At 36.1% G+C, this 27227-nt stretch overlaps 1 protein-coding gene across 4 annotated transcripts in view; it reads right to left on the reverse strand.

The window, feature by feature from the left end:
- Window positions 1-2432: 2432 nt before the first annotated feature.
- DHX29 (DExH-box helicase 29) overlaps window positions 2433-27227 on the reverse strand; it is a 48525-nt gene continuing 23730 nt past the window's right edge. For all 4 annotated transcript variants that reach the window (XM_022597452.3, XM_089908853.1, XM_089908852.1 and 1 more), the window contains 16 exons: window positions 26261-26404; window positions 22038-22214; window positions 20865-21005; window positions 19703-19847; window positions 19458-19575; window positions 18065-18149; window positions 16424-16512; window positions 15338-15466; window positions 15175-15250; window positions 14240-14464; window positions 12801-12937; window positions 12298-12391; window positions 7240-7542; window positions 6316-6447; window positions 5097-5193; window positions 2433-2724 (listed from right to left, as the gene is read on the reverse strand). In XM_022597452.3, coding sequence (XP_022453160.1) covers window positions 2678-2724; window positions 5097-5193; window positions 6316-6447; window positions 7240-7542; window positions 12298-12391; window positions 12801-12937; window positions 14240-14464; window positions 15175-15250; window positions 15338-15466; window positions 16424-16512; window positions 18065-18149; window positions 19458-19575; window positions 19703-19847; window positions 20865-21005; window positions 22038-22214; window positions 26261-26404 — 2139 coding nt within the window. In that variant the 3' untranslated portion in view covers window positions 2433-2677. The remainder of the gene's footprint in view (window positions 2725-5096; window positions 5194-6315; window positions 6448-7239; window positions 7543-12297; window positions 12392-12800; window positions 12938-14239; window positions 14465-15174; window positions 15251-15337; window positions 15467-16423; window positions 16513-18064; window positions 18150-19457; window positions 19576-19702; window positions 19848-20864; window positions 21006-22037; window positions 22215-26260; window positions 26405-27227) is intronic.

Here is a 27227-nt window from a genome sequence, read left to right on the forward strand (position 1 = left end):
TGTAACATCTGTTGCCAATACTCTTGCTTCCAGAAACTTTCCTTCCTCTACTTCGGTAAGAACGCCCTGCCCTGCCTCTCCGCACACCTCATTCATCTTCACAGACAGTTGTTGAATGCCTGGATGTACCAGGCAGTGGGCCTGGTACACAACAGCGAGTGAAAACAGTCATGGGGCAGCATATGTTCTAGCGGGAGAAGACAAGAAGCAGATGGTACATTCTGAGAAAAGTACTGTGTTGTAAGAGTGATTAAAAGGGGAGATATACTTCGGAAGGGTGGTCAGTGAGGAAGTCCATAGGATGTTCTGTGGAGATAGCAAAGGGGCAGGTAAAGTCTGTTTGGTAAAGAACCAGAATAGCAGAGGACAGCACGTGTAAATGATTAAAAAGGCACTTGGCATCTTCTAGGACTCAAAAGGAGTCCGGTGTGGCTGGAGCACTGCGAGAAGAGGGAGAGTGGAGAGGAGTTTGGAGGGTATCAAGGTCCAGATCACTTAGAGCTTTGTAGGCATGTTCAGAACTTCATACTTTAGGGGCAATGGGAGGCCAGCAAAGGGTTTATTCAGCCAAGCAACAGATATCTTTTCAAAAGATCATTCTTACAGTTGTAGAGCGAATGGATTAGAGAGAGGTAAGAAGGGGAGAGCCTAGTTTGGAGATTATTAGTGATATAGGTGAAAGATGATGGTGATGTCTGTGTGATGGCTGAGGAGATGGAAAGGAGTGAATGGACTTGGAAGTATGGAGTTCTGCAAGATTTTAACCTTACTTATCTTCTATCTGCTCTCTCCTTTGGTGATCATCTTCATTCCCACATTGTTAACTATCACCTCTGTGTGAAAGACTCTAACCCTATGATCCTAATCCTGACGTGAGCCAGTTTCACATTTTCAAAGGAATGGTTACATTTCAGAAATGTAAATGGTTCCAGAGCCATAATGCTTCTGCCACTTACTATCAGTGTGATCTTGGACCAGTTATTTCACTTCCTCATGCCTCAGTTTCCTCATCTGTAAAACGGGGATAATGTATTACTTACCTAATAGGATTGCTGTGAAGATTAAATGAGTCAGCAAACAAAAAACATCTGGGCAGTAGCTTGCACAAAGTAATCAACATTAGTTCCACCAGCAAGACGCCACAATTTCTCTGTCCCCATCAGTCACAGGTGGAACTGCCTCCAGCACCCAGTCTAGCTCTTTCACCTAACACTTCCATTTCTGTTAATGGCACTAGCCAAAGATTCCTAACCACAGTCACATTTGACTCCTTGCTGTCAAGTAGAAACCTAAAATTAGAGATTGCTACCAAGTATATTTTCACTTTTATCTGCACATAAAGTGAAAGTTACAGCTTCTTTTATTCATTCATCAACAAATACAGTTGACCCTTGGACAACACAGTTTTGAACTGTATTGTGGGTTCACTTATAGAGATTTCTTTCAATAAATGTATTGGAAAGTTTTTTTGAAGATTTGCAACAATTAAAAAAATGTGCAGATGAACCATGTAGCCTAGAAATATCAAAAAAAAATTAAGAAAAAGTTAGGTATGTCATGAATGTATAAAATATATGTTAGATATACAAATACATATAAAATGTATGTTAATTGGCTGTTTATGTTATCAGTAAGACTTCTGGCCAACAGTAGGCTGTTAGTAGTTAAGTTTTGGGGGAGTCAAAAGTTACAGGCAGATTTTCAGCCGCATGGAGGGTTGGTACCCCGGTGTTGTTCAAGGGTCAACTATATTCACCAAATGCCTACTATGACAGTCAAGCAATTAGACTATGTACCTACTCAATTCTAATCTTTTGTCCTTCAGATACAATTTCTGCCTTTGGTTTACACAAAAATATATTTGAAGTTCCTTAACAATCTTGATGGAAAATTCCTCTACATAATCAAGATGGAGTTTCAAAGACCCTCAGTAAGTGAAACAAATGAAACCACTAAAAAATTTCTAAGCATGTTTTACTATCTCAAAGTTACCGACCTTATCAATCCAATTATGGGTACAAAAAGGGTTCAAGAGCAGTGATATCAAAGCTTATGACTGAGGAAAATGGTGCAAGCTACTCATCCCTGAGTTGACAGTAGCATTAGCTATAGCTGCCTATCCTCCAGTACTATGTCTTTGTACTTAGTGAATGTTACTGATATAGGTGGCATCTATTAATAGTGTATACCTTATTAGGTTTTGACTTTGAGTATCAAATATTAAAAAAGTGAAGTTGTTCCTTTTTGTGAAAATTCAATTACAACTGGTTTTGGAGCTCATTTTATCCACTGGGTCAAGAAAGTCTAAACTCTCTAGACATTAAGGACTGAAAGAGAGGATGAGGTGGGTACAAAGAGATTCACAACACAAAGCTGTAGATACTATAGACACAGACCGTGCCCATAAGGCACATAATGATGTATACAACATGGATGATACCAAAGAATTTATTGTAAATGTAGTGGCAAATGCATTGAGAATAATCATCATTAAAAAGAAATTAGAAAATTACACGTTTAAAGTATGTGCTTTTTTTCCACCACCTTTACGTTATGGCTAGTACCAACATTTTAAGTACTGAAATACTTAATGGGATGGTCCATTTTCACATAATTTCATGACTTTGTCTTCATCTTAATTTTTAAAGCAGTTGACCATGAATTTCAGTTTCAATTATTATTCTGTTTTTATCAATTCAGTAATGATCTGTAGAATCTTGTCATCTGGATGGAAGGAGAAAAAACTCCCATGAATAAATTCATCACTGGCTAATTTTCCAATATATACACATGTAAACCACAGATATACTTCATTAAAAGATTCTTTTAAATTAGAATACAGAATTAACATCAGCAGTATTCACTCTAAAACTAGAGATGCCTCTATAATATAATTTGTTGCCCTACAAATATTATTTTAATTATCATTATAGTTGTATTAAACCTACTTTGATAAAAAGTAGGCAAAGGCCTGAAGAGATGATGTGATATAACTGTTGGTCCTTTATAAGGAATTATTTCCTTAAAACTTCTTTTAAGACAGAAGTTTCCTAACTTTTTCACCCGGCTCAAATATACTAAAGGCTTTTTGACTCTGCTGTAAACTTCAGAACATGTCAGGATTCCAACAGTTTGGGCAAGGAATAAGGAACTCTTTATCCGTTTCTCCATGTTTAGTCCAAAGGAAACAAAGAAATTTAACTGGGAAGTGTTCTTGGAGAGGTGTCAATGGAAAAGTGACAGACCTCTCCACACAACAAAGGAATCAAACACCAATTAATCTGATGAATAGACCAATAGAGGCTACATTATTTGCTAGAGGTTTTAACAGCTGCTTCCACTTTTAAACAGTTGGTCTGATATTGTGACTTCCTAACAACTCTCTGGATAGTTGTAATTATCAGGGCTCCAAGACTGAAATTCTGTATCTTATTAGATACTTCAGTAAAAGAATGGTCTATGTTTCAATGATTGCAATGCAGAATTTTGATAACGGGGCCCATGGCCTGACACTCTGGTTCCTAGAGGCTACAGTGGCATTTAAAAAAAAAAAAAAAAAAAAAAAGGAAAGGAAAGGTCACCTGCTGCAAAGGGAACACGGCAGGTCTAGAAAGAACCATGATTTTTAGTTTGAGGACGAGTAGAGTAAAAGAAAGTACAAGAGCAACTTCAGTTATTTCTTTTTCAACAGCTTGGTGTTATATCCCAACTTTTATAAAGTCCAGAAAGAGGACACTAATGTACCTTATCCTCCCCACTAAGTCAAAAATATATGCTTCATCAGAGGGCAAATTCTGCTTTCTCTTTTATGGCAAAGAGAAACACTGAAATCATTTTAAAATTCATTTTTCTTAATTTAAAAGTTGAGGTTCAACCTGTCCTTTATATAATGTAATTTTTTCTAAGGCTGAGTTGTAGTGCACAAATTTCCTCAAGAAAAGAGCTCATATCTCTTAATATGTCAAGACCCAATCTAAGTTTCCAGCAGTATAGGAAAACTAATAGTTTAGCGCTTATTCATTCACCTTCAGTTATGCAAATAAACACAGAGTGTGAGGCTTCAGGGCAGTAGCACTAGACCAGTAGCTCCCCACCTTGCCTAACTATGAGAATTAACTGGGATACTTGTTAAATATAATCACATTGAACAGTAAATCATTTCTTAACATCATTAAAAGCAGGAATACCAAACTGATGTGATGCAATGAGAGGAATATAGCACCAACCAAAAAATATTCTTTTCCTGAAAATCTGATTCTAATATCAGATATCTATTATATCTCTAGATATATAGTTATATCAGTTATATCTCTAGATATAACTACCAGTTTATAGGAAATATAAGAAACAGAGAAACACATTAAATCAAAGCATGAAGATGCAACCACCCAAATCCTAAATGTCAGAAATTCTACCAGAAAAATAACCTAGTTTACTAAAAATTTTAAAATGGGGAGGGTAGCAGAGGGGAAGTATTACAGATTAAAAGAGATTACAAAATAATAACATGGCCATCGGCCTCTCCCACAGAGGAGATTCAGTATGCCTGGAGTAGGTCTTTGGACTTTGTATTTTTAACAACTGCCAGGATAATTCTGATTATTTGGCAAGTTTGGGAAACACTATACCAGGCTAAGTGGCAACTCAGGTGTCCACTGCAGATTTCTGTTGAAGGATAATGTACATATTTTATACAGACTAACAGCTCTGCATTTGGGAGAATGGTAGAGAAAACATGCTGGGAGCCTCAGAGAAAGTCCCTCTTTCTTATTTTTTAAAATAACTGTATCACTAGTTTACTAGTATGTAAACTAGTAGCAAAATTACAAATGCTCAGTCTTATCATCCTTTTTCTGTGAAATGGCCAGAAGTTTAGAAGTGAAGCTTAGAAGAGGAAGGAGTAAACCAGAAGAATCTTAAGAGGATAACTAGATTGTGAATAATGAAGAACTGTCTGTGTCTGATGGAATTCAGCATAAAATAAATTTTATTAAAGCAATTTTTAATCACATGGAATTTAAGCCTCAGTGAACTATAGTGTATGCCAGTGTTTAAAAGTATACTGTTTTCTACCTACATTATAATCAAACACTTACTTTCAAGGGACATCTTAGGATTTTCAAGCTTTTTTCTTAAAACAGAATCAATGAGAATTCTTAGCTGCTTGAAAATGACAGCTATCTTAACAGGTGCCTGTTGAGAGGAGATGACAAATTGAACAATGTTAATCCCAGGGAGTGAGAATGTGTTTAAATAAAATCAAAGTAAGAAGTATACCTTACAATATGCTTTAGCACATCTTGACCTTAAAACGTTACGGGAAAAATATAAATAAATTACTTCCTGTAGCTAAGATACATAAACTTCAATTTCCTTATTAAGTACCCATAAATTTGATATCTCTTTCCAAAATAAAGAAACCATTATTTCAAGTGTTTGTTTTCTTCTCTTACTAGTTTTTAAAATGGAATTTTTTAAAAAAAGCTTTATTGAGGTATAATTTATAGATCATAAAAAATTCATTGTATACAATCCAATGATTTTTAGTTAATTTATAGAGTTGTGCAACCATCACCACAATCCAGTTATAGAACTCTACTACCACCTCAGCCTCTTTTGTGAGAACTGCACATATTTTTTTAAGTTGCCTTTAAAATTTACATCTCTAGTCTTAGACAAACAGCTATCATGGTATATCAGCAGAATGTATTAGATTTGCTTAAACTGGTCAATGTTGATGAGTTACAGAGAAATAAACTTATTGCTGGTAGCTGGTTGGTCTAATTTTTCCAGAGAAGAATGAAGAATGTGATAAATATGCATTTAAGCTATGAATCTGTGTCTCTTTATAGGTGGCACAATATAGCGGAAGGAGCATGAGTTTGAGGATCAGATAGTTCTAGGTTTAAACCTTGCTCTACCATTAACAATCCATGTAACCTAGGTAAGTTATTTAACTTCTCACTGAGCTTAAGTGCCTTATCTATAGAAAGAAACTACAGAAATTATCTAACAAGACTGTTAGGGTATTAAATTAGGGATAATCCATGTAAAGTTAACAACTACTGAAGTATACAAAACATGGAAAATTATAATTATTACTGACAATAAGTGAAATCTGTAATAGCAATATAATTTGATTTTCAAATTAAACAGATTTAAAACCACACAGGCAAGATAAAATAAGTCTTCTATTTTAAGTCAAATTATTGGAAGAAATTATGCAAACTCCAATAAAATTTTTTAAAAAACTACCTCAGTGGTACTGGAAGTAGAAATTTTAATATAATCAATAAGATCAGTTGTAGCATGTACCTGAAAATAGATCCAGCCATCAACAGAGAGAAGACGTTCCCGGTGTTGAACTTCTATGTCACCACCAAAAAGTAAAACTGGAAAAGGGGTTATTAGGGTAGTTTCCCTCAAATATACTCGGGCATACCGTATCTGCATAAAAACAGAGAGGAAAAAAACACTTTAAAGCCTAAAAATATAAAAAATTCATTTATCTGTTTCATGTAAGCATTTTTCTATAATTTGCTACTATATATTTTAAATCAGGTTTTATAAAGCTACATGTCTACATTCTCTTATGTGCATAATTTGTCAATTTTATAATAATCAGTCACCACCTGTGCATTCATACTATTAAGAGGATTTTAAACATTAATTGTAAGGCTGAATTATATACCTTGAACATAAATGAGATTGAACAAGCAATTTTATGCTAATGCTGTTAAATAATTAATGCAACAATAAAATTATGATTAAGTTTCACAGTGTCTGGTTTCTAAAGCAAGGTTCAGCAATGGCCATTAGTCAGGAACTTGTTATGTTTTACACATTTAAGTTTGATGATATGCTGGGAGTTATTCAAGCCAATGCTTGAAATTATGGATCTTTATTAATTTAATGAGCTATGATTCAACAGGTTGACTGTTTTAACTGTAATCTACAAATATTTGCTATTAAATTATCTTAGGTTGCACTGTGACTCAAACTGTTGCCACATCATATATAGTTCTATCCCATCCCATATCTCCCTTATTTGGAAATGTGGAAAAAAGACGTGTTATATGTTTTTGTTGAGAAACCATGTACATCTTGATTTCAAATATAAACAAACATGAATAGCTCAATTTAAGAACCAAATACGATATCTGCTGGGCATCCTAATTTCTTATGATTGATTTCTAGAATAATGCCCTGAGTATTGGAATTTAAGAATGAGTACTTTACCTTCTCCTGGTATAAAAGCCATCCATAAGTTTGCAAATCTCGATTTACTGAGGATGGATGTACTTGTGCTTTGCCTTGGGCTGTCTCCACAATGCAAGCCAATTTTTCTGTAACATCAACTGATTTTGTATAGATTATCTTCCCCACATTGTCATACAGTCCAGCAGTAAGTACAGCTTTAAGAAGGGCAATTTCTTGGAAGGAAAGGGTCTGTGAGGCTCTGTTTCCTTCCAAGCCACTGGAAGTTGTAGATGATAAAAATCCTGCTGCCTTAACCAACTTTATTAACTCCTGCTTTACATCCTGGATTGGTTTGTTGAAAAGAGACAAGATCATAATTAAAATAGAGAAGGTGCCAACCAACCTTGTATTTTATATTACTGTTTCCTATCAAAATTGACAGAATGCCAAAAAGCTAAAAAGAGAATTACGACATGATCCAGCAATCTCACTCCTGGGCGTATTTCTGGAAAAAACAAAAACACTAACTCGAAAAGATACATGAACTGAAATGTTCATAGCAGCACCATTTACAATAACCAAGATATGGAAAAAACCCAAATGTCCATCAATAGACGAATGGATAAAGAAGATGATGTATGTATATACAATGGAATATTACTCAACCGTAAAAAAAAAAAATGAATTTTTGCCATTTGCTACAACTTGGATGGACCTGGAGGGCATTATGCTTAGTGAAATATGTCAGACAGAGAAAGACAAATACTGTATGTTATCACTTATATGTGGAACCTAAAAAATAAAACTAGTGAATATAACACAAAAGAAACAGACTCACAGACATAGAGAACAAGCTAGTGGTTACCAGTGGGGAGAGGGAAGGAGGGAGGGGCAAGATAGGGATAGGGGACTAAGAGGTACAAACTACTATGTATAAAATAAGTAAGTTACAAGGATATATTGCCAGCACATGGAATACACCCAATATTTTATAATAACTATAAATGAACCATAATCTTTAAAATTTGTGAATCACTATGTGATACACCTGAAACTTATTAATACTATAAATCAACTACACCTCAATTAAAAAAAAAGGCTTTGTGGAAATTTGGCATGCTAAAATTTTTCACTTATAGCCTTATTATAAATATTAATATTTGTTAAATATTTTCCTAGTCCATCATATTACTAAGTAAAGCCAGCAGCATAAAGTATATATCTAGGGCTTCCCTGGTGGCACAGTGGTTAAGAATCCACCTGCCAATGCAGGGGACACAGGTTTGAGCCCTGGTCCAGGAAGATCCTCCATGCCGCAGAGCAATGAAGCCCGTTACACCACAACTACTGAGCCTGTGCTCTAGAGCTGCGAGCCACAAATACTGAGCCTGCATGCCACAACTATTGAAGCCCACGCTCCTAGAGCCTGTGCTCTGCAACAAGAGAGGCCATCGCAATGAGAAGCCCACACACCGCAACAAAGAGGGGCCCCCGCTTGCTGCAACTAGAGAAAGCCTGTGCACAGCAACGAAGACCCAATGCAGCCAAAAATAAATAAATAATTTTTTTAAAAGTATATATTTTTGTGCATTAGTCTTTGTATAAATAACATTTTGTTAGTTTAGCAAACTGTTCATATTATGCATTTTATTAATATATCAGTTTATTTTCAAGTTTAGCACCAGCCAAAACTTGTGAAGAAATGTCTTAATATATTACTATTCCTCAAGTTCCATAAATATCTAATATTATAATAAAACTTTAGACGAAAGACGAAAAGACAACCCTCAGAATGGGAGAAAATATTTGCAAACGAATCAACGGACCAAGGGTTAACCTCCAAAATATATAAACAGCTCATGCAGCTCAGTATTAAAAAAACAAACAACCCAATCCAAAAATGGACAGAAGACCTAAATAGACATTTCTCCAAAGAAGACATACAGATGGCCAAGAGGCACATGAAAAGCTGCTCAACATCACTAATTATTAGAGAAATGCAAATCAAAACTATAATGAGGTATCACCTCGTACTGGTCAGAATGGCCATCATCAGAAAATCTACAAACAACAAATGCTGGAGAGGGTGTGGAGAAAAGGGAACCCTGTTGCACTGCTAGTGGGAATGTAAATTGATACAGCTACTATGGAGAACAGTAGGGAGGTTCCTTAAAAAACTAAAAATAGAATTATCATATGACCCAGCAATCCCACTACTGGGCATGTATCTGGAGAAAACTGTAATTCAGAAAGACACATGCACCCCGATGTTCATTGCAGCACTATTTACAATAGCCAGGTCATGGAAGCAACCTAAATGCCTATCGACAGATGAATGGATAAAGAAGATGTGGTACATATACACAATGGAATATTACTCAGCCATAAAAAGGAACAAAATTGGGTCATTTGTAGAGACGTGGAGGGACGTCTGTCATACAGAGTGAAGTAAGTCAGAGAGAAAAACAAATATCGTATATTAACACATATATGTGGAATCTAGAAAAATGGTACAGATGAACCAGTTTGCAAGGCAGAAATAGAGACACAGATGGAGAGAACAAAAGTATGGACACCAAGGGGGGAAAGTGGAGGCGGGGGAGAATGGACTGGGAGACTGGGGTTGACATATATACACTAATATGTATACAATAGATGACTAATAAGAACCTGCTGTATTAAAAAAAATAAAATTCAAAAAAAATTTTAGTAAAAATAAAAATGAAATCCTGCCATTTGCAGCAGTGTGGATGGATCTAAAGAGTATTATGCTTAGTGAAATAAGGCAGAGAAAGACACATATTGTATGATATCACTTATTTGTGGAATCTAAAATAAATGTATACAGCAAAACAGAAAGAGACTCACAGATACAGAGAACAAACAAGTGATTACCAGTGGAGGAAGGGAAAGGAGGAGGGGCAAAATAGAGATGTGGAATTAAGAGATATACACTAGTATGTATAAAACAGACAAGCAACTAGGATATATTGTACATCACAGGGAGTTATAGTCATTATTGTGTAATAACCTTTAATGGAGTATAAACTATAAAAATACCAAATCACTATGCTGTATACCTAAAATGAATATTATGTTGTAAATCAACCGTACGTCAATTAAAACAAAATTAACTGTATGCCAAATTTTCAGTTAACTACAGCCCAAATTACATTAGGGAGGAAAAAAAAGATACTGGAAAGTCAAGGATTAAATGGAGTCATCTGATTCTGTAACATCAACTGATTTTGTATAGATTATCTTCCCAAGACTTTAGATGTCATAAAATAAGAATGTCTAAAATGTGAGAGCAATAAAAATGTACCTGAACACATTTTCATTCAGTCTATTTACTTCCACAGTAGCTCTCCTTTCAACATTTTTACTCAATAAGGATGGTCACATAGAGAACACTAAGGAAGAATTACAGAGGACTCTGATCCTAGACTGCAAGAACCTTCTTCATTTGTCTCTGGGAAACATTTTAATTTCCCAAAGAACTCTGATAAAGTTTATTAATGGCAAAAATCTAAACTTGTTGCCTATAATCTTTTTTTACCTCTAGTAGTGCCAATCAACTAAAATACTACAGGGAGGATGAGCATTTTAAAGTAAACAGGATACAAGTGATTAAAAGGTGAAGTGTACATTTAGGATTTACTTTAGGCTTCTGGTTTGGGACTTAAGGGACTTTAAGTCCAGGAGAGGAAAGACCAAACAGACAGTTGCTGCCACACCACAAAGTTGGTAAAGAGATTGAAAACCTTGCAGCCCAGGGGAGGTGAAGAAAAGGCTCATAGAAGGAAGGGGGGTGGGAGGCAACTTGGAGGTTGGGAGGAAGTGGAGTGGAGATAAAGGAGTGTTGATTAGCTCTCCATATCTTGAACCCCAGTCAGCTGGCCCAGAGGCATCTGTTTCTTCAATTTATCCCTTTTTCTGCTTCAAGAAGGACAAAGTTTATTCCACTTAGCAAAGTCCCTGCTGTCATCTCAGCAGTTATTTTATTTTTATTTATTTTTTCTTGCATTCTTCAAGTCTACTGCATATCTGACATTATAGAAGTACACTGTTAGGCTAATCTAATAATCTAGTTTTTATTCATTAATTCAAAAATATTGACTAAGCACCTAATAGATGCTTAGGTACTAGGTTCAGCAGTTATTTTAAATCACACACACAAAAACTGGTCAAATTATATGGGAATAAAAATATTTTTTAACCTTTTAAAATATGAGCATAGAATAGGGGAATTATGTGAGAGGTTATGGGAATTATGTGAGAGGTTATGAATACTTTTATAGCATGTCTGCACTAAACACCATTTCCCTTTAAATGCTGTACTAAACTTGAGACATATCAATCAAACAATGTGTGGACCTTGTGTGGATCATGATTTGGACTAGCTGTAAAGAAACATTTATGAGATAATCAGGGATATTTAAATATTGTATAGTTGATGATATTAAGGAATTATTTTTTAAGGCATGGTAATGTTAAAGAAAAAAATAGTCCTATACTTCAGAGATATATAACAATCTGACGCCTGGGATTTGCTTCAAAATAATCTAGAGGGCAGATAGTGGATTAACGGGAGTATAAGTAAAACAAGGTTGAGCACGTGTTGATAATTATGGAAGTGGGAAATGAGTACCCAGGAGTTCCCTATACTATTTTGTATGTTTGAAAATTTCCATAATAATTAAAAATAACAGCTGATTATCAGAGTTGAGAAAAACTATAGAATATCCCCAATTCAATTCCATTTTTTAAAATGAGAAACTGAGAATTAACCTTCCCCAAGCTGAGCTGCTGACAGACAACTATCCTAATTCCCAAGCTACTGTTATTTCTATGAAATCATGTTGCATCTTTGATCATTTCCTGAATATATTAAGATTGTTACATACTATTTTGAATCACTGTGTAATACAGGTTAACTGCTGGGATAAACAAAACAAAAAAATCACAAATTTATTAATTTAGCAAATGTTTATTAAACCCTTACTATGTGTCAAGCACTATACTAGGCATTTCTTTTTCCAAATTAATCCTATTGACTATATGACCCTGAATTAAGATAGTTGCATTAAGACTTACCTCTAGGGTTAACAGTGATGTTCTATTAAGAAAGTTCCTCCGGCAATATGCTATTTCAGAACGATAGCCTCCTTCTTGCCGTGCTTTCTTCCATCTACATAAGTAAAATGACCAAATTTTAATATGTTTCCAAACTCTTTTTCAGATTACTAACCAAAGCTTTAATTACATTATAATCATATCAAACGATTAAGTTTTAGGAACTAGCCAATTGTATGTAAGAATTTCAACTACAATACAGATATTTTTTGTTCATGTATAACAGTAAATTAATAACTTCAAATACAAGGTAATATACACATAATAATACAGAGTACATTGTTCGTAAATTTTAGGATTATAAAAATGTGAATCTTTAAAATAATTCAACTTGACAGATGCAGTAACTAAAAATAAATTTAAATCTTAAATGTATCCTTTTAATAAAAGTCAAAAATAAATTTTTTTAAAAAGTAAATACCCTCAGGTTTGACCTACTGACAAAACCCAGATTATTTATTTACCCCAGATATGCATTGTAGATCGTCAGATGGTCTGAATCTGCCATAGCCAAAGCTGATTTTGCAAGATCTGCTTCATCTTTTCGACCAATTGGTGTGGTAAAAGGAGACTTCTCTGTCATAACTGCAGCTAGTGTTGCCTATCCATAAATAACCAAAAAATGTATCATTAAATAGGTATATATTGAAAGCTGATTTGAAATAGAAAGCAAATCATAAAACAATTGCACTTTCAAGTTGCATGTTTCTTCTTTTCAATTTATTGTGTTCTATAATAGCTACATATTTTCATTTTAATTAGTTACTTTTAGTTTCATTTTATGGAATTTTAAACATTTATCACTTTACTTTTACACCATCTTTGTGGGTAGGGAAGTAATACCACCAGAATCAGAGATTTTTTTTTTTGCGGTACGTGGGCCTCTCACTGCTGCGGCCTCTCCCGTTGCAGAGCACAGGCTCCGGACGCGCAGGCTCAGCGGCCATGGCCCACGGGCCCAGCTGCCCTGTGGCATGTGGGATCTTCCCGGACCAGGGCATGAACCCGTGTCCCCTGCATCAGCAGGCGGACTCCCAGCCACTGCGCCACCAGGGAAGCCCAGAATCAAAGATTTTAAAAAATGAATATTTGTGTGATTTATAGTCTGTCACACAGTTAAAAGAAATCCCTTAATCACAGCTCAGAGGTCTTGACTCCTAGCCTGAATTTCCATTGCCTGCAATGCTCTTTAAATACTTCTTACATAATCTGGACTACATAACAACCCATTTGTTGTTGTTGCAGCTTTTCAGATCAACTGTCATGGCAGAGGGTATTTCTTGGACTCAACACAATTCTGGTGAGTATCTATATCTGATACTAGAAAAGAAAGGACTAGAGTAAGTCATACTCTCTCCATTTCATTTTCAAACAGCCTTGACTTGTAGTCCCAGAAAAGGCCACAACTTGATATAGCTGGAAAGTTGGAATGGCAGAGCATGCATATGAGCCAAGAGATTCAGACAGAGTCACAAAGTTTGTTAATTCTGAGATTTGAGAAAACAGAATTGCTGGTAATTGCTAGCTCAGAGGTAACTCAGAAAAAAAGGAAGTTTTGATTCTACTTATGTGTGGAGTTCAAAACGCTCTAAGAATCACTTACTATATATTCAATTAAGTAAATATTTCAAGTGGGATGTTTGATAGCAAAAGTCTAGACAAGCCAAAACCCTTTTACAAAATAGTACCTACAATACACTTAGTAAATGGATGATTTTCTTGTATATAAATATCAAAAATATTCAGAAATTCTCATTAAGCATTTATATTTCCTGGTTTTAATGTAAGTACAGACATTCTGTTTAGTTAAAAAAAATAGAAGTTAAAATTTGTTTCTAAACTTAATACTTCCCCAGCTAAAATGTTATTTACAGTGAAGAAGCAGCAGTGTTGTTTGTCTTACCACTGGATCAAGACAGCCAAAAATGGCACCAAAAATAAGCATCTTGCCAATTTTGACATTCACAGGCAAAGCTGCAAGGTGTTGGCCCAATGGAGTCAGTTTAGGCTCATTTAGTTCACAAGCTCCAATTTTTCGGAGTAAATTCATTGCATTGCTGATTACTTGAAGTTGAGGAGGATCTAAAGCTTTGGAGAGGAAATCTTCAGGAGAACCAAGATTACATTTCTGCAGATTGAAAAAGTGATAAATTAGTATGTGATCAGAAAGAATTAACAAAGAGATGGTCAAACTGGAACTAAATTTAAGTAAAATTTTAAGCAAAGAGGATAAATATCTGTGTCTATTAAGAGAGTAGGAAAGAGGATGAGATCTTCCAGTCCATATTTTTAGTTTCTTCATTTCTGATTTTTATAGAATCAAAAATCTGAGAACTGAAGGATATTATAGATCTTTCAGAGTAGGAAACCTTTGGTCTAGGCCAGGATTTCTCAAGTCCAGCTCAATTGTTATTTGGGGCCAGATAATTCTGTTTTAGGGGACCGTGCTGTTCATTGTAGAATGTTTAGCAGCATCCCTGGCCTTGACCCACTAGATGTCCATAGCATGGTCTCCCTCTTCCCCCAGTTCTGACAACCCAAAATGTTTCCTGACATTCCCGTTTTTCCCTGGTGAGCAATATCGTCCCCAGTTAAGAACTACTGGTCTAGGTTATGAGTCTATATTTTCATCTATAAAGTATGAGTGCTTATGGCAGACTTAAAGCACAGTGGGTTTACTTATAAAAGATGGGGGAAGGGGGCATTTATTAAAGAGTAAATAAAATACTTGAAAATCTAGAGCAACAGAAGGTAAGATAAGTTTAAGTCTTCTTCCCACCCACCCCGCCCAGAAAGGGGTGAAGAACAAAAAATTCATCTAAGTTCCTTTGAGATTACCATAATATGAAGACATAATTCCTCCAAAGGCACACGCAAGATTTCAGGAACAGAATAGTCCATAAAGCCTTCAAATCTGAAAAATAAAATAATACTAAATACATACTATCAGAAATGTCACACTGTATTGGTTTATGTTTTTAATTTCCGGGCTATGCCATACCTTTCTCTCGTGTACATTCGGAAACAGAAGCCACCTCTGACACGCCCAGCTCTCCCCTGGCGCTGCAGAGCACTTGCTTTGCTGACAAACGTCTCCACCAAAGAACTCATCTGACTGCTTTCATGGTACCTAGAGAAATGTTTTAGGAGAGAATATGTAGATAATTGACTGAAATCAAAATCTGAAAAAACTGGAAATATTTGACTCTAAAATTAAGTTGAAGATTAGAGTGCCTCTTAATTATGCAATAAGAATTCTTTGAGAGTTTGAGAAATGCCACTGTGAACGTTACAATTCAACGCACCTTTCACAAGATACAGTTCAACCCTGAAAACACCTCCTCTACAGGTACAATTAAAAAAATCAAGAGTTTATTTTGTACTGGATAGTCATACCCACTTCCAAATATTGCTCAGGTTTCCTAATATTAGGGACAGTGTATATAGATTACAATAGACTATTAAGGTGGTCTCCCTTATTTGTGAAATACAAACATTAAAACATTTATAAAGTAATAATCTTTCTGTTGAAGATTCAGTTAATCTATTATGTGCCAATTACTGTACTAGGCACTTTCAATTATGAAATTTTAATTTTTCCCATTTACATATGAGGAAACTGATGATTATAACTGATGGTCATATTACTAGCTCAAGATTATAGATCAGAGATTTATAATCCAACTCTGATTCTAAAACTCATGCTTTTTTTTTTGTAATCCCATAAATAATGCTTTTGTAAAACATTAAGTTATAAACTAATTTACAAAATCTATGTTCTGAATATTTTCTCAGCACTTTTCTAAAAGTAGCAGTACATTGATATTACTTACGGGAAAACTGATGACATGAATTTTAACATTTATTCTCAGACATTTTAAACTTCCCTACAGTTTCTCTGAGACTTTTTGTTTTGGGCAGAATTAGGACATTCAAGATTTTCCTGTTATGATTCTGTGATCTAGTGCTTGCTTCAGCAGCACATGTACTAAAATTGCAATGATTCTGTGATGTCTCCTAAGAATTCAAGAGTCCCAAGCCCTCTTCAGGTTGAAAAAATGTTTTGATTTGGAAAATTCAGACTTACTTGTTTTCTTTCGTTCTTCCAGTATCAATTACAAATACAACATCTGGAATAGTGATACCCGTCTCTGCAATATTTGTTGCTAAAACAATCTGAAAATAAAAAGCCAAAACATTTAGGTAACAACTTTCAGCAATGTGCCATCATTTAAACTTCTTTGGATAGTTTAGCCAATGAATTTTAAAAAGTGAATTTCAATTTTATTTACAAAAATTCACAATCTAATTGCTATTACTGTGTAATCTAAATTTGCTCTAATTAATTTTATCACCTTAGCTTATTAATTAAAGTTATAGATTCTTATTCCAACAAAAATACCATTCCCCTAATTCTAGTCAGTCATCTTAAAAATGACATACGTGGAATGAGAAATTGGATCAGAGAATGGAGACTGCTCAGCAGAAACTTCACAGTTAAGTAGAAAAAAAAAGTAATAGTTCTTCAGTAAGAAGAACTGGTGGGTTGTTGCCCTGGCTCTGCTACTTATTAGCTTTGTGACCTGGGCAAGTCATTTTACCTCTCTGGCCTCCAATAAACTGACCTGCAAATTACAAGGTAGAAACAGATGATTTCTTAAGTCTCTTTCTAGCTCAAAATTTCTTAATGGTGATGGCTGAATAGTGCAATCTTCTTGTGGCTTTTTTGTTTGTTCTTTTTTTTTTTCTGTTGAGTCCTTGGAGGTAAAACATTTAGGAAATTCTAGGTCAAATTCAATATACTATGGCTCTATCTCAATATTGAATGCTTGCTTTTCTTACTCATTTATCCTAGGAAACAGAACCCAGATTATTAACATTTAGATGGGACCTAGGTGATCAAATTTTTTAGAGGTGGAATTCTTTTCTTAAGACAAAATGTTACAGGGAAGCCAAATGTTACAGATGTTAATGTAAATGTTACAGATCAGAGCACACAGCCTCTGAACCCCTGGAGTTTTCAGAGCACAGTTAGAAAACCGTAAATTTAATCCAGCTCCTGTTTAAAGATGAGAAAGGAAGCTGAGTGGGTTGCCGAAGGCCACAGACATGGCAGCAGCTTAGGGACAAGAACCCAGGCTTCGTGCATTAGAGTCCAGGCTCTTGCTGGGAGCTCTGTGTTCCCCAGAGTTTCTACATTGTGCTCTTTTTTGCCCCCCCCGCCTAAAAGAGGGTCAAAATCTGAGAAACTCTCTTTGTCAAGTATCTCTTCATTCACCATCCGAACAGAGGAGACAATGAAAATACTTAGATTGTTTCCTAACCTAATGGTCTCTGTATTGCAAAAATAATCAGGGATGAGTAGCAAAGAGAACAAAAAAGAATCCTCCCAGGATTCAAGTAGCTCCTGATATCCAACATCCTTTGTGACATCTTCTTTAAGGAATAGTAGTGATTTTTCTTTTCATAAGCAACATCCATGCCATATTTTTAAACTACCACTTCCCTAAAGTTATTAATAACATATAATATAAACATAAACACCTAATATAAATTGAATTTTAATACTGGGTTCTCTTTTGATTATGTTAAGCTGCAGAGCATCTGGAGTCTGCATGCACTATAAAGCACTTAATATTAATAACTGTCTTTGATGATAAAAAGTCATAACACTTTTACGAAATATTCTCAGTTGGATCACATATAAATTTGCTGTACTGAATTTTACCTTCCTGACTCCTTGAGGAGGAAGTGTGAATGCTGCAGCTTGATCTTGAGTTGAAAGAATAGAATGCAGAGCTATCACTTTATATCTGAAAGTTAAAATCATAGTTCTTAGCAAGAGTTTCTCTTTAGAAGACACTGCAAAGAATAATAAAATTTATTTGCAAATAGAAAGCAATTTAAAAATTTTTTATTATGAAAAATTTTAAACACACACAAAAGTTCTGAAAATGGTACAGTGAAACCCCATATATACTCATCAAAGAGAAAAAACAATATGAATGAATTATATGGAATGTAGGGTTTAAAGAATTTTTAAAATATATTCTGATGCTGAAGTGATAACCATAACAGCGGTAATAAACTGTATCAAAACAGGCATAGTAAAAAGCCAATTCAATATGTATGGATGATGGGCTTCCCTGGTGGCGCAGTGGTTGAGAGTCTGCCTGCCGATGCAGGGGACGCGGGTTTGTGCCCCCGTCCGGGAAGATCCCACATGCCGCGAAGCGGCTGGGCCCGTGAGCCATGGCCCCTGAGCCTGCGCTCCGCAATGGGAGAGGCCACAACAGTGAGAGGCCCGTGTACCGCAAAAAAACAAAAAACAAAAAAACCAATATGTATGGATGGGCTTCCCTGGTGGCACAGTGGTTAAGAATCCACCTGCCAATGAGCAAGTCATTTTACCTCTCTGGCCACCAATAACCTGACCTGAAAATTACAAGGTAGAAATACATGATTTCTTAAGTCTCTTTCTAGCTCACGGGTTCGAGCCCTGGTCCGGGAAGATCCCACATACCCTGGAGCATCTAAGCCCATGTGCCACAACTACTGAGCCTGAGCTCTAGAGTCCACAAGCTACAGCTACTGAAGCCCATGCACCTAGAGACCGTGCTCTGCAACAAGAGAAGCCACCGCAATGAGAAGCCAGCGCACCGCAACTAAGAGTAGCCCCTGCTCGCCGCAACTAGAGGAAAGCCCGCACGCGGCAATGAAGACCCAACGCAGCCAAAAATAAATAAATAAATTTATTAAAAAGAAAAAACAAGTGCTTCAAAGATATTAAAAAAAAAAATGTATGGATGACAAACTGCAATGCTGTTAGGGTTCTGCACCATCCAGTGGGCTGGGGAGCGGAGTCACCGTCTTACTCTTAACCACAGGATTCCCTCTGCTTAATCATATTGAGAAAATAAAACAAATGTAGAAATAGTACCTAAAAATTTTAGTAGATAAAATGCTATAATAGAAATGTTAAAAAAAAAAAAAAAGAGCTTTGCCATGGACAATTTTAACTAAAGGTGAAAAGACTTTGAAAGTTCTGATCAAGAGTTTTAATGTGTGAAACATTTTTCTGTTTTAAAACTACCAGGAATATAATGAAGATCTGTAGTTACCGTTCTGAAAAAAATCTTCTGTCAGTTGATAAGAGATCATACAACTGTTGAATATGAGCAAGGCCTGGTAAAAAGATCAGTACTGCTCCTTCAACATTTTTGAACTGGGGACTTCTGTCTGAAATTTTTAAAAAGATACAATATTCAGAAATAAGGAACAGCATATAAGATATTAATAGAACATCTCCAATTAGTAGAAAAGTTTTATCAAAACAAATGGAGACACATTAGAAATAGATACATACCTAAATATGTAAGAAGTTCCAAAATGAGATCCAGGTTGATTTTATGAGGATTCATGTAGAGAATAGCATGCTGAGTGCGGTTGCTGTACTTTTGGTAAAATGGATTTAAATCATCACTTGTTCCAGTCTGAACTGGGATGTATTCCTAAAAGAAACAAATCAGAAAAAGCCAAACACAAATATTATGTATTTTTATAAGACAAAGAAGGAAAAAAGGAGCTATTTGCATTCATTCAAATCTGTATTTTCTCATTGTCACTATTATGTTAAAATATAGCAAGAATACAATTTTTAACAGAAAGTATTATAAAATTTCATCTCTCCTATTAATTTCATTTCATACAGTCCCCTTAAGTATAGCAAACCTTTTTATCTTGGCATCTAAACCCTAAATTAGAAAAGAAATGAAGAAAAACAGAACAATGGCAGCATTGTTCTGTGGCAGCTGAAAAGCAGCCTGGCCAAGAGAGGTCATAATAACTTTATTAAGTAATTTACACCTGCCTCATTCCTTCTAGATTCTACTTTGGTTTCTGAATTCCAATCATCTTCTTTGAAATACTACTTTTAATTTTTTAAAGTCTTTTAGTTTCTAATTTCTATCTCTGCAGTTTTAGGGAAAGATTTTAGTTTTTGCTTCCTTGGTTTATCTGCTTAACTAAAGGATAAAGTAACTTCTACTTCTAGTTCTACTTCCATTAGATGAATGAAATATTGTGGATATAATGAAAATAGTGTATATAGTACCACTGGCCAAAATGCAGGATAATGTAGCTTTTGTGATATTTCTAAAATTATGTCACTGAAAGTAAATTAACTCTCTATGAAGATCTGTGCTTGCCCTGGATAGTACAGAGCTAAGGTTGGCTCATGTCAGGACAGAGGCTGCTAGGAAAACCAATGGCAAGGATCTAGATTTTGGTCCTGCCCCATCCTGACTATCTAAGGTGTTGAGATAAAGTAAGTATCGTAAGCCAAACACTAGAGTCAGTGAAACAAAGGTTTAAAGAAATGACCTTTAAAATTTGCTCATAATCATATCTGTTCTTCTTCTACTAGATTATATTTGAATGCACTGTCTCAGCCATATTTTAAAACTCTTACGGCAGTTTATGCCCTGGATATCACAATCAGATGTCTTTCAAAAATGTTTTATTTTTACCTGATACTTTTTTATTCCTCCTGCTTTGCTTGTAACATTAACGGTTATTTCTTCTTCCTCCTCCAGAAATTTCTGACAATATTCTGAGTCTTTCTCCAGGACAAAGCCTGTTTCTTCTATTATATCTTCAAGATGAAAAACCTGTATAGATTAAGGCATATAAATAGTGAACTCAAATTCATTTCAGTAAATATCATTTTAAAGAGAACAAGGGATTGTTACCTTTTGAATGTCACCAAATGCTAATTTAGCATGTTACGAAAAAAGCTTTTTTCTGCATTTATTGGTAGTGAAGAACTTGGCTGATGTAGATGGATCTATTCCTCGTAGTCTCAGGACAAAGCACATTATGGTTGTATATTTTTTACATGTGAAAACCAATTAAAAGAGCAGCCTTTATCAGCTGAACCAAAAGGGCAAACATTAAGAATAGAAGGAAGCTTCAAAGACAAGCCTAAATTTGAGGGATGGGTGAAAAAGGAGTTCCTTATTGCTAGGCAGCTACCCCCAATCTGGATGTAATGCCTTTGCTATGGAAGTGTGTTTTATGCTGTGTACCTCTGAGGTATGTCGTTCGTCAGCAGAATCCTCCTTCCAGCCCACTCACCCTCAGTCAAGGCAGCACCAGCCATCTGATTCCCAAGGCCATCTCCAGGTCCTCCCTTTCTCTCTTTTTTAAAATTAATTAACTTTTTATTATTATTTTTTTTTGGCTGTGTTGGGTCTTCGTTGCTGTGCGCGGGCTTTCTCTAGGTGCCTAGGGGGGCTAGAGAGGGGGGCTACTCTTCGTTGCGGTGCGCAGGCTTCTCATTGTCATGGCTTCTCTTGTTGCAGAGCACGGGCTCTAGGCGCGCAGGCTTCAGTTGTTGAGGCACATGGGCTCAGTAGTTGCGGTGTGCAGGCTCTAGAGAACAGGCTCAGTAGTTGTGGCGCACGGGTTTAGTCGCTCTGCAGCACGTGGGATCTTCCCCGGGCCAGGGCACAAACCCGTGTCCCCTGCATTGGCAGGCAGATTCTTAACCACTGTGCCACCAGGGAAGCCCTCCAGGTCCTCTCTTGACTTGCAATACCCTAGGAATCGTTCTAGGCTCAGACTTAAGGGCCTGTTTTATGGTGACACTCACTGGTGGGAATGTAGTTTCTGTTTACATATGCATTATAAAGAAAACTTACCTCAACAGGATAATTTCTTCCTGAAATTCTCAGAATAGGGCAGTGTATGAAATAGCTAGAAAACTTTTCACTGTCTACAGTGGCACTCATTAGAATCAAATGTAGATCAGAGCGTTTCTGTAAAATTTCCTTCAAGATAATTAGTAGGAAGTCTGACTGGACACTTCTTTCATGAACCTAGCATAAGGGGAACAAAAAAATCATAAGGTCAAGTAATAGGCTAAAACAATCAGACATTCAAATCTACTAAAAGTTAATCAATATTTACATATAGTCAGTACATGCAGAAAGAGAAGCTGTATGTTTCAAATAAGGCAGATCTTCAGAATTGAAAATAAAGTCACCCTCTAAAATTGAAGTCGGTAAAAATCGGCATATAATGAACAAGATTAGCTATGATAGTAGGACTGTACCTTAGGAGATGGTTTGTAAGTGTTCAGCGGATAAGATTAGGGGATCTCCCAATTTCACTTAGAAGCCAGTGTAACTCTTAAAGCGCTGCTACTAATATACAACTGAACAGACACAAAACTGCAACAAGTTTTTATCCACTATGTAGAAAAAGGGGAATTTGATTAGTAGGAATCTGACAGGTTCTCTATCAACTGTCTGAGGCTCTTATGCCCTTTCAACAGATGCATTTTAGGGACGAGCATTGTAAACCTGCTATAGAGCATAAAAAAACATGGGACATTGTCAGAACTCAATATCTGCTGGATATACCAGTCTATATTCCAACTTCCTGTACTGGGGCTATTTCTACTCCATTTTATTTTATGAGATTAAGGCAGCATACAAAAGATAGAATACCTCAAGATAACAAAAATTAAAACGGTTTTGATCATTCATTTGCTCGGAAGGGAGGCAACAGTGGTCAAATGTTCACTACAAACAGTACTAAGCATTGTGCTAGATACTGGGGATTAAAAAATGACCAAGACAGTCTTTTCATTTCAGAGTTTACAGCCTTGGAAGAGGATACTGTAGAGGATGGTTTGAAATTACATATGAAGGGTAGTTAATTTTTTTTTGGGGGGGTAGGGGTCTAATATTCTTTTTTGTTTGTTTTATATTTAATTATTTTTTTTATTGGAGTATAGTTGATTTATAATGTTGTGTTAATTTCTGCTGTACAGCAACTCAGGTGGTCAGGAAGGCTACTAAGAGAGATCTGCCATCTGTGCTGAGAACTGAAATGAGTTTTAAAGGAGGAGAAAGGAACAGTATGATAAAGGGAGAAAAAGTAGTCATGGGACACAACTTGTGCAAAATCATGGTGGACAGGGGGATAATTATACATTTCAGGAAATGAAGAAACAAAAATGACGCCTTGAGCATGGGATGAGGAACGGGCAAGAGATAGAGCTGGCGAGGTACTCAGTAATCTGCCCATATGAGGTCTTGTAAACCGTGTTAAGGAGTTGAGACTTTATCCTAATGAGTCAGGGTAGTGAGTAAGATATTTCAAAGCAGGGGAATCATGTGGTCTGAATTTTGTTTTAAAAAGGTAAATCCAGCTATAATTGAAGAATGTAGTAGAAGAGAGCAAAACAGAAAGTAGGAAGTTTAATTAGAGGCTTTTGTACTAATTAAGAGAGATAATGGTAGCCTATATGAGGGCAATACCAGTGAATATGGAGAGGTAAATGAATGTGAGAAAAGTAAAATCAACAAAGTCTAGGTGATTGGATTTAGGGGATATGGGAGAAAGAAGAAGGAATAATCTTGGATGTTTTTACTTAGGTAGTTTGACGAGGATATTTAAATCTGAAGCTCAAGAGAGAAAGATTTCCTGAACAGAAACAGATCTGGGGAACCTCCTCAAATAGATGGTAATTTATATAGATACTGACATTTTTAAAAAAGAAAATTAAAAATGAGGATAAAACATAAAATAGAGCTAATAAAAATGAGGATAAAACATAAAATAGAGCTAATAAAAATGAGGATAAAACATAAAATAGAGCTAATAAAAATGTATGCTTTATTAAGTACACTTGGAAGAGGTGGGCAAAAAGTTTGGCCGTAAACATACCAGCAGCCAGAGGAAAAGCTACTTAACTCACACACTGACCATAAACTAAAACAAATCACACAACTATTCCTAATAAGAAAGCCAGGGCTTCCCTGGTGGCGCAGTGGTTGAGAATCTGCCTGCCAATGCAGGGGACACGGGTTCGAGCCCTGGTTTGGGAAGATCCCACATGCCGCGGAGCAACTAGGCCCGTGAGCCACAACTACTGAGCCTGCACTCTAGAGCCCGCGAGCCACAACTACTGAGCCTGCGCGTCTGGAGCCTGTGCTCTGTAACAAGAGAGGCCGCGATAGTGAGAGGCCCGCGCACTGCGATGAAGAGTGGCCCCCACTTGCCACAACTAGAGAGAGCCCTCACACAGAAACGAAGACCCAACACAGCCAAAAATAAATAAATAAATAAAATTAAAAAAAAAAAAAAAAAAAAAAAAGCCAGAAGTATTATCCTGAGCATCTTCATAAAGAAGGTCCTGAATAATGTAATGCACTCTATGCCAGCATCTCTTACATCATTATATTTAACATGATGATGAATTTCACTGGGTTTTTTCTTACTCTTACTGTACTTTTCAACAAGAGGTTGACATTATCACACTGAAGCACAATTCAGTAAATCACGCCTACAGACTGCTAATACTAAAACATCAAAGAACAGCTCCCTGAAGTTGGTCTAACTTTTAAATTAGGATTCATTCTGATATATATTTATTAATCAATTTTCTAATAATTTGGGGCTCCAAGAAAACTTACTGACTGGCTGATACAAGTATTTCATCTTACCTAGCAGTAAAAATTTCTCATTATAAATAGATAAATTAGCATTTTGACTTAAGTTGATTCTTGAGGATACTGATAAAATCTAGGTCTTAGCCATGCACAGCTGCAACTGTGACACCCCATTCCCCACCCAACACTGCCAGAAGCAAGTTACCAATGGGCCTGCTCAATCAAGCAGCCATACATCCTCTTTCTTTTTGACATCTTAGTGATAACAGTACAACTCCTTCCCCCACTGAAGATTAAAGACCCCTTAGATAAAAATGAATTCCCATCACTCATCTATAACCAAAATTATTGTATTTAAAAACATCATACCCTAAACTTGTGCAACAACAGGAAAATGGTTAAATAAATTATGGGACATCCAAATTATATACTTCTATAAAGCTATTAAAAAATAGTGTTTTTGTAGACTAATGATGTGAAAGAATTATAAAATAAATATCGCACAAGCTAAACATACACATATATAAATGCACAAATGTCAACATTAATTTTTTTTCTGGATGAGACTACAGATAATTTTTATTTTCATTTTTGTATCTCTCTATACTTCTAATACTTACTAACCAAAATGAGGAAAATAACCCAATAATCTATGTATAGTCTATTAATTAAAAATCAAAGAATGACTGAACTTTCACTAATGCCTTCTGAACTTGGTGAATTAACAGACATTCATAGAAACTTTACATCTGGGAAAACTGAAAAAAATTTCCATTTTTGAATAATAGAAATGCTGTATATCTTATTTTTTTCAAAAAATTATGTACAAAGCAAGTCAGTTTAACATGTACTAGGCTAGGATACCATTTAAAATAATTCTAATGTGAAACTTTTGGCATAATTCAATTTTAGTGTGCACTCAAATTTGATTCAAGTAGGGGTATATCTATAGGGAAAATGACATAATGATGAGGATTCCTTGTTTTTTATAAGAATCCGAGAAAATCCTTTAACAAATGTAGTTGAGAGGCAGCAGACTGGTAAGAGATGGCTGCAGATGTACTGCCTGGGTTTGAACCCCCAGTTGTAGAGCTTATTGGCTGTGTGAATTTGAGCAAGCTCTTTAATCTCTGTGTGCCTCAGTTTCCTCAACTGTAAAATAGGGATAATAATATCTACTCCACTGGATTGCTGGAAAGATTAAATGAAGTTGTATATATGAAGTCCTTAAAATAGCACCTTGCATATAGCAAATGTTATACAGCATTTGTTAAATAAATCAATTTACAGGAGACACATTTGTTAGAGGAAATTATTATATGTAGAGGAAATTAAATAATTATTATATGTAAAGTGTCTGGCATTTAAGCATGAAAAAATGTTAGCTAGTTTTAGAAGTAACATCTTTTTAATACAAAAATGTTTAGAATTTTTTTCTGAACATGACTACAGAATCAACTCACCTCATCTACAATAACGTGAGACACATTAGTTAGGAGACCATCTTCTTGAAGTTTTCTTAGCAAAACCCCTGTTGTACAGTAGAGTAACCTGGTAGATTCACTCACTCGAGACTCCATCCGGATCTGATATCCACACAAAGAATTCTGAAGGGAAAACACAAGGCCAAGATTAGAGTCTCACAAATGAACTAGGAAACAAGCTTTAAAAAGTACAGGTGCTGATCCTGCTACTATATGGAGCAGTCTAAGTAAATTTGTTTAGTGCAATTTATTACTTTCCCATGGTCTTCAATTATATAAAACTATAAAATTAGTTTCGGCAGTTTTAATTTTTTTTTTTTTTGCGGTACGCAGGCCTCTCACTGTTGTGGCCTCTTCCGTTGCGGAGCACGGGCTCTGGACGCCCAGGCTCAGCAGCCATGGCTCACGGGCCCAGCCGCTCCGCGGCATGTGGGATCTTCCCGGACCGGGGCACGAAGCCATGTCCCCTGCATTGGCAGGCGGACTCGCAACCACTGCGCCACCAGGGAAGCCCCCAGTTTCGGCAATTTTAAACAAGAAAAACCTTTTATCAGTTTTGAAACAAAAAGCTGTTCACCTGCTTTGAGTACCATTAACATTATTACGAAAATATTAATAGATTTAATCAATTTCTTATTAAATTATCTTGGAGCAAAATATTGAGGTACCGAGGAAGAGAATTTTAGAGACGCTCCTACAATTTGGTCCACTTTTCTATCAAGATCTCATAAAAGCTGCAACCATTAAAAACCAGTGGTGGGGGGCTTCCCTGGTGGCGCAGTGGTTGAGAGTCCGCCTGCCGATGCAGGGGACACGGCTTTGTGCCCCGGTCCGGGAAGATCCCACATGCCGCGGAGCGGCTGGGCCTGTGAGCCATGGCCACTGAGCCTGCGGTCCGGAGCCTGTGCTCTGCAATGGGAGAGGCCACAACAGTGAGAGGCCCGCG

The sequence above is a fragment of the Delphinapterus leucas genome, chromosome 3, assembly GCF_059928025.1.
Source record: "Delphinapterus leucas isolate spDelLeu-1000000601 "Yukka" chromosome 3, BTC_Dleu_Yukka2, whole genome shotgun sequence".
In the NCBI taxonomy this organism is placed as follows: Eukaryota; Metazoa; Chordata; class Mammalia; order Artiodactyla; family Monodontidae; genus Delphinapterus; species Delphinapterus leucas.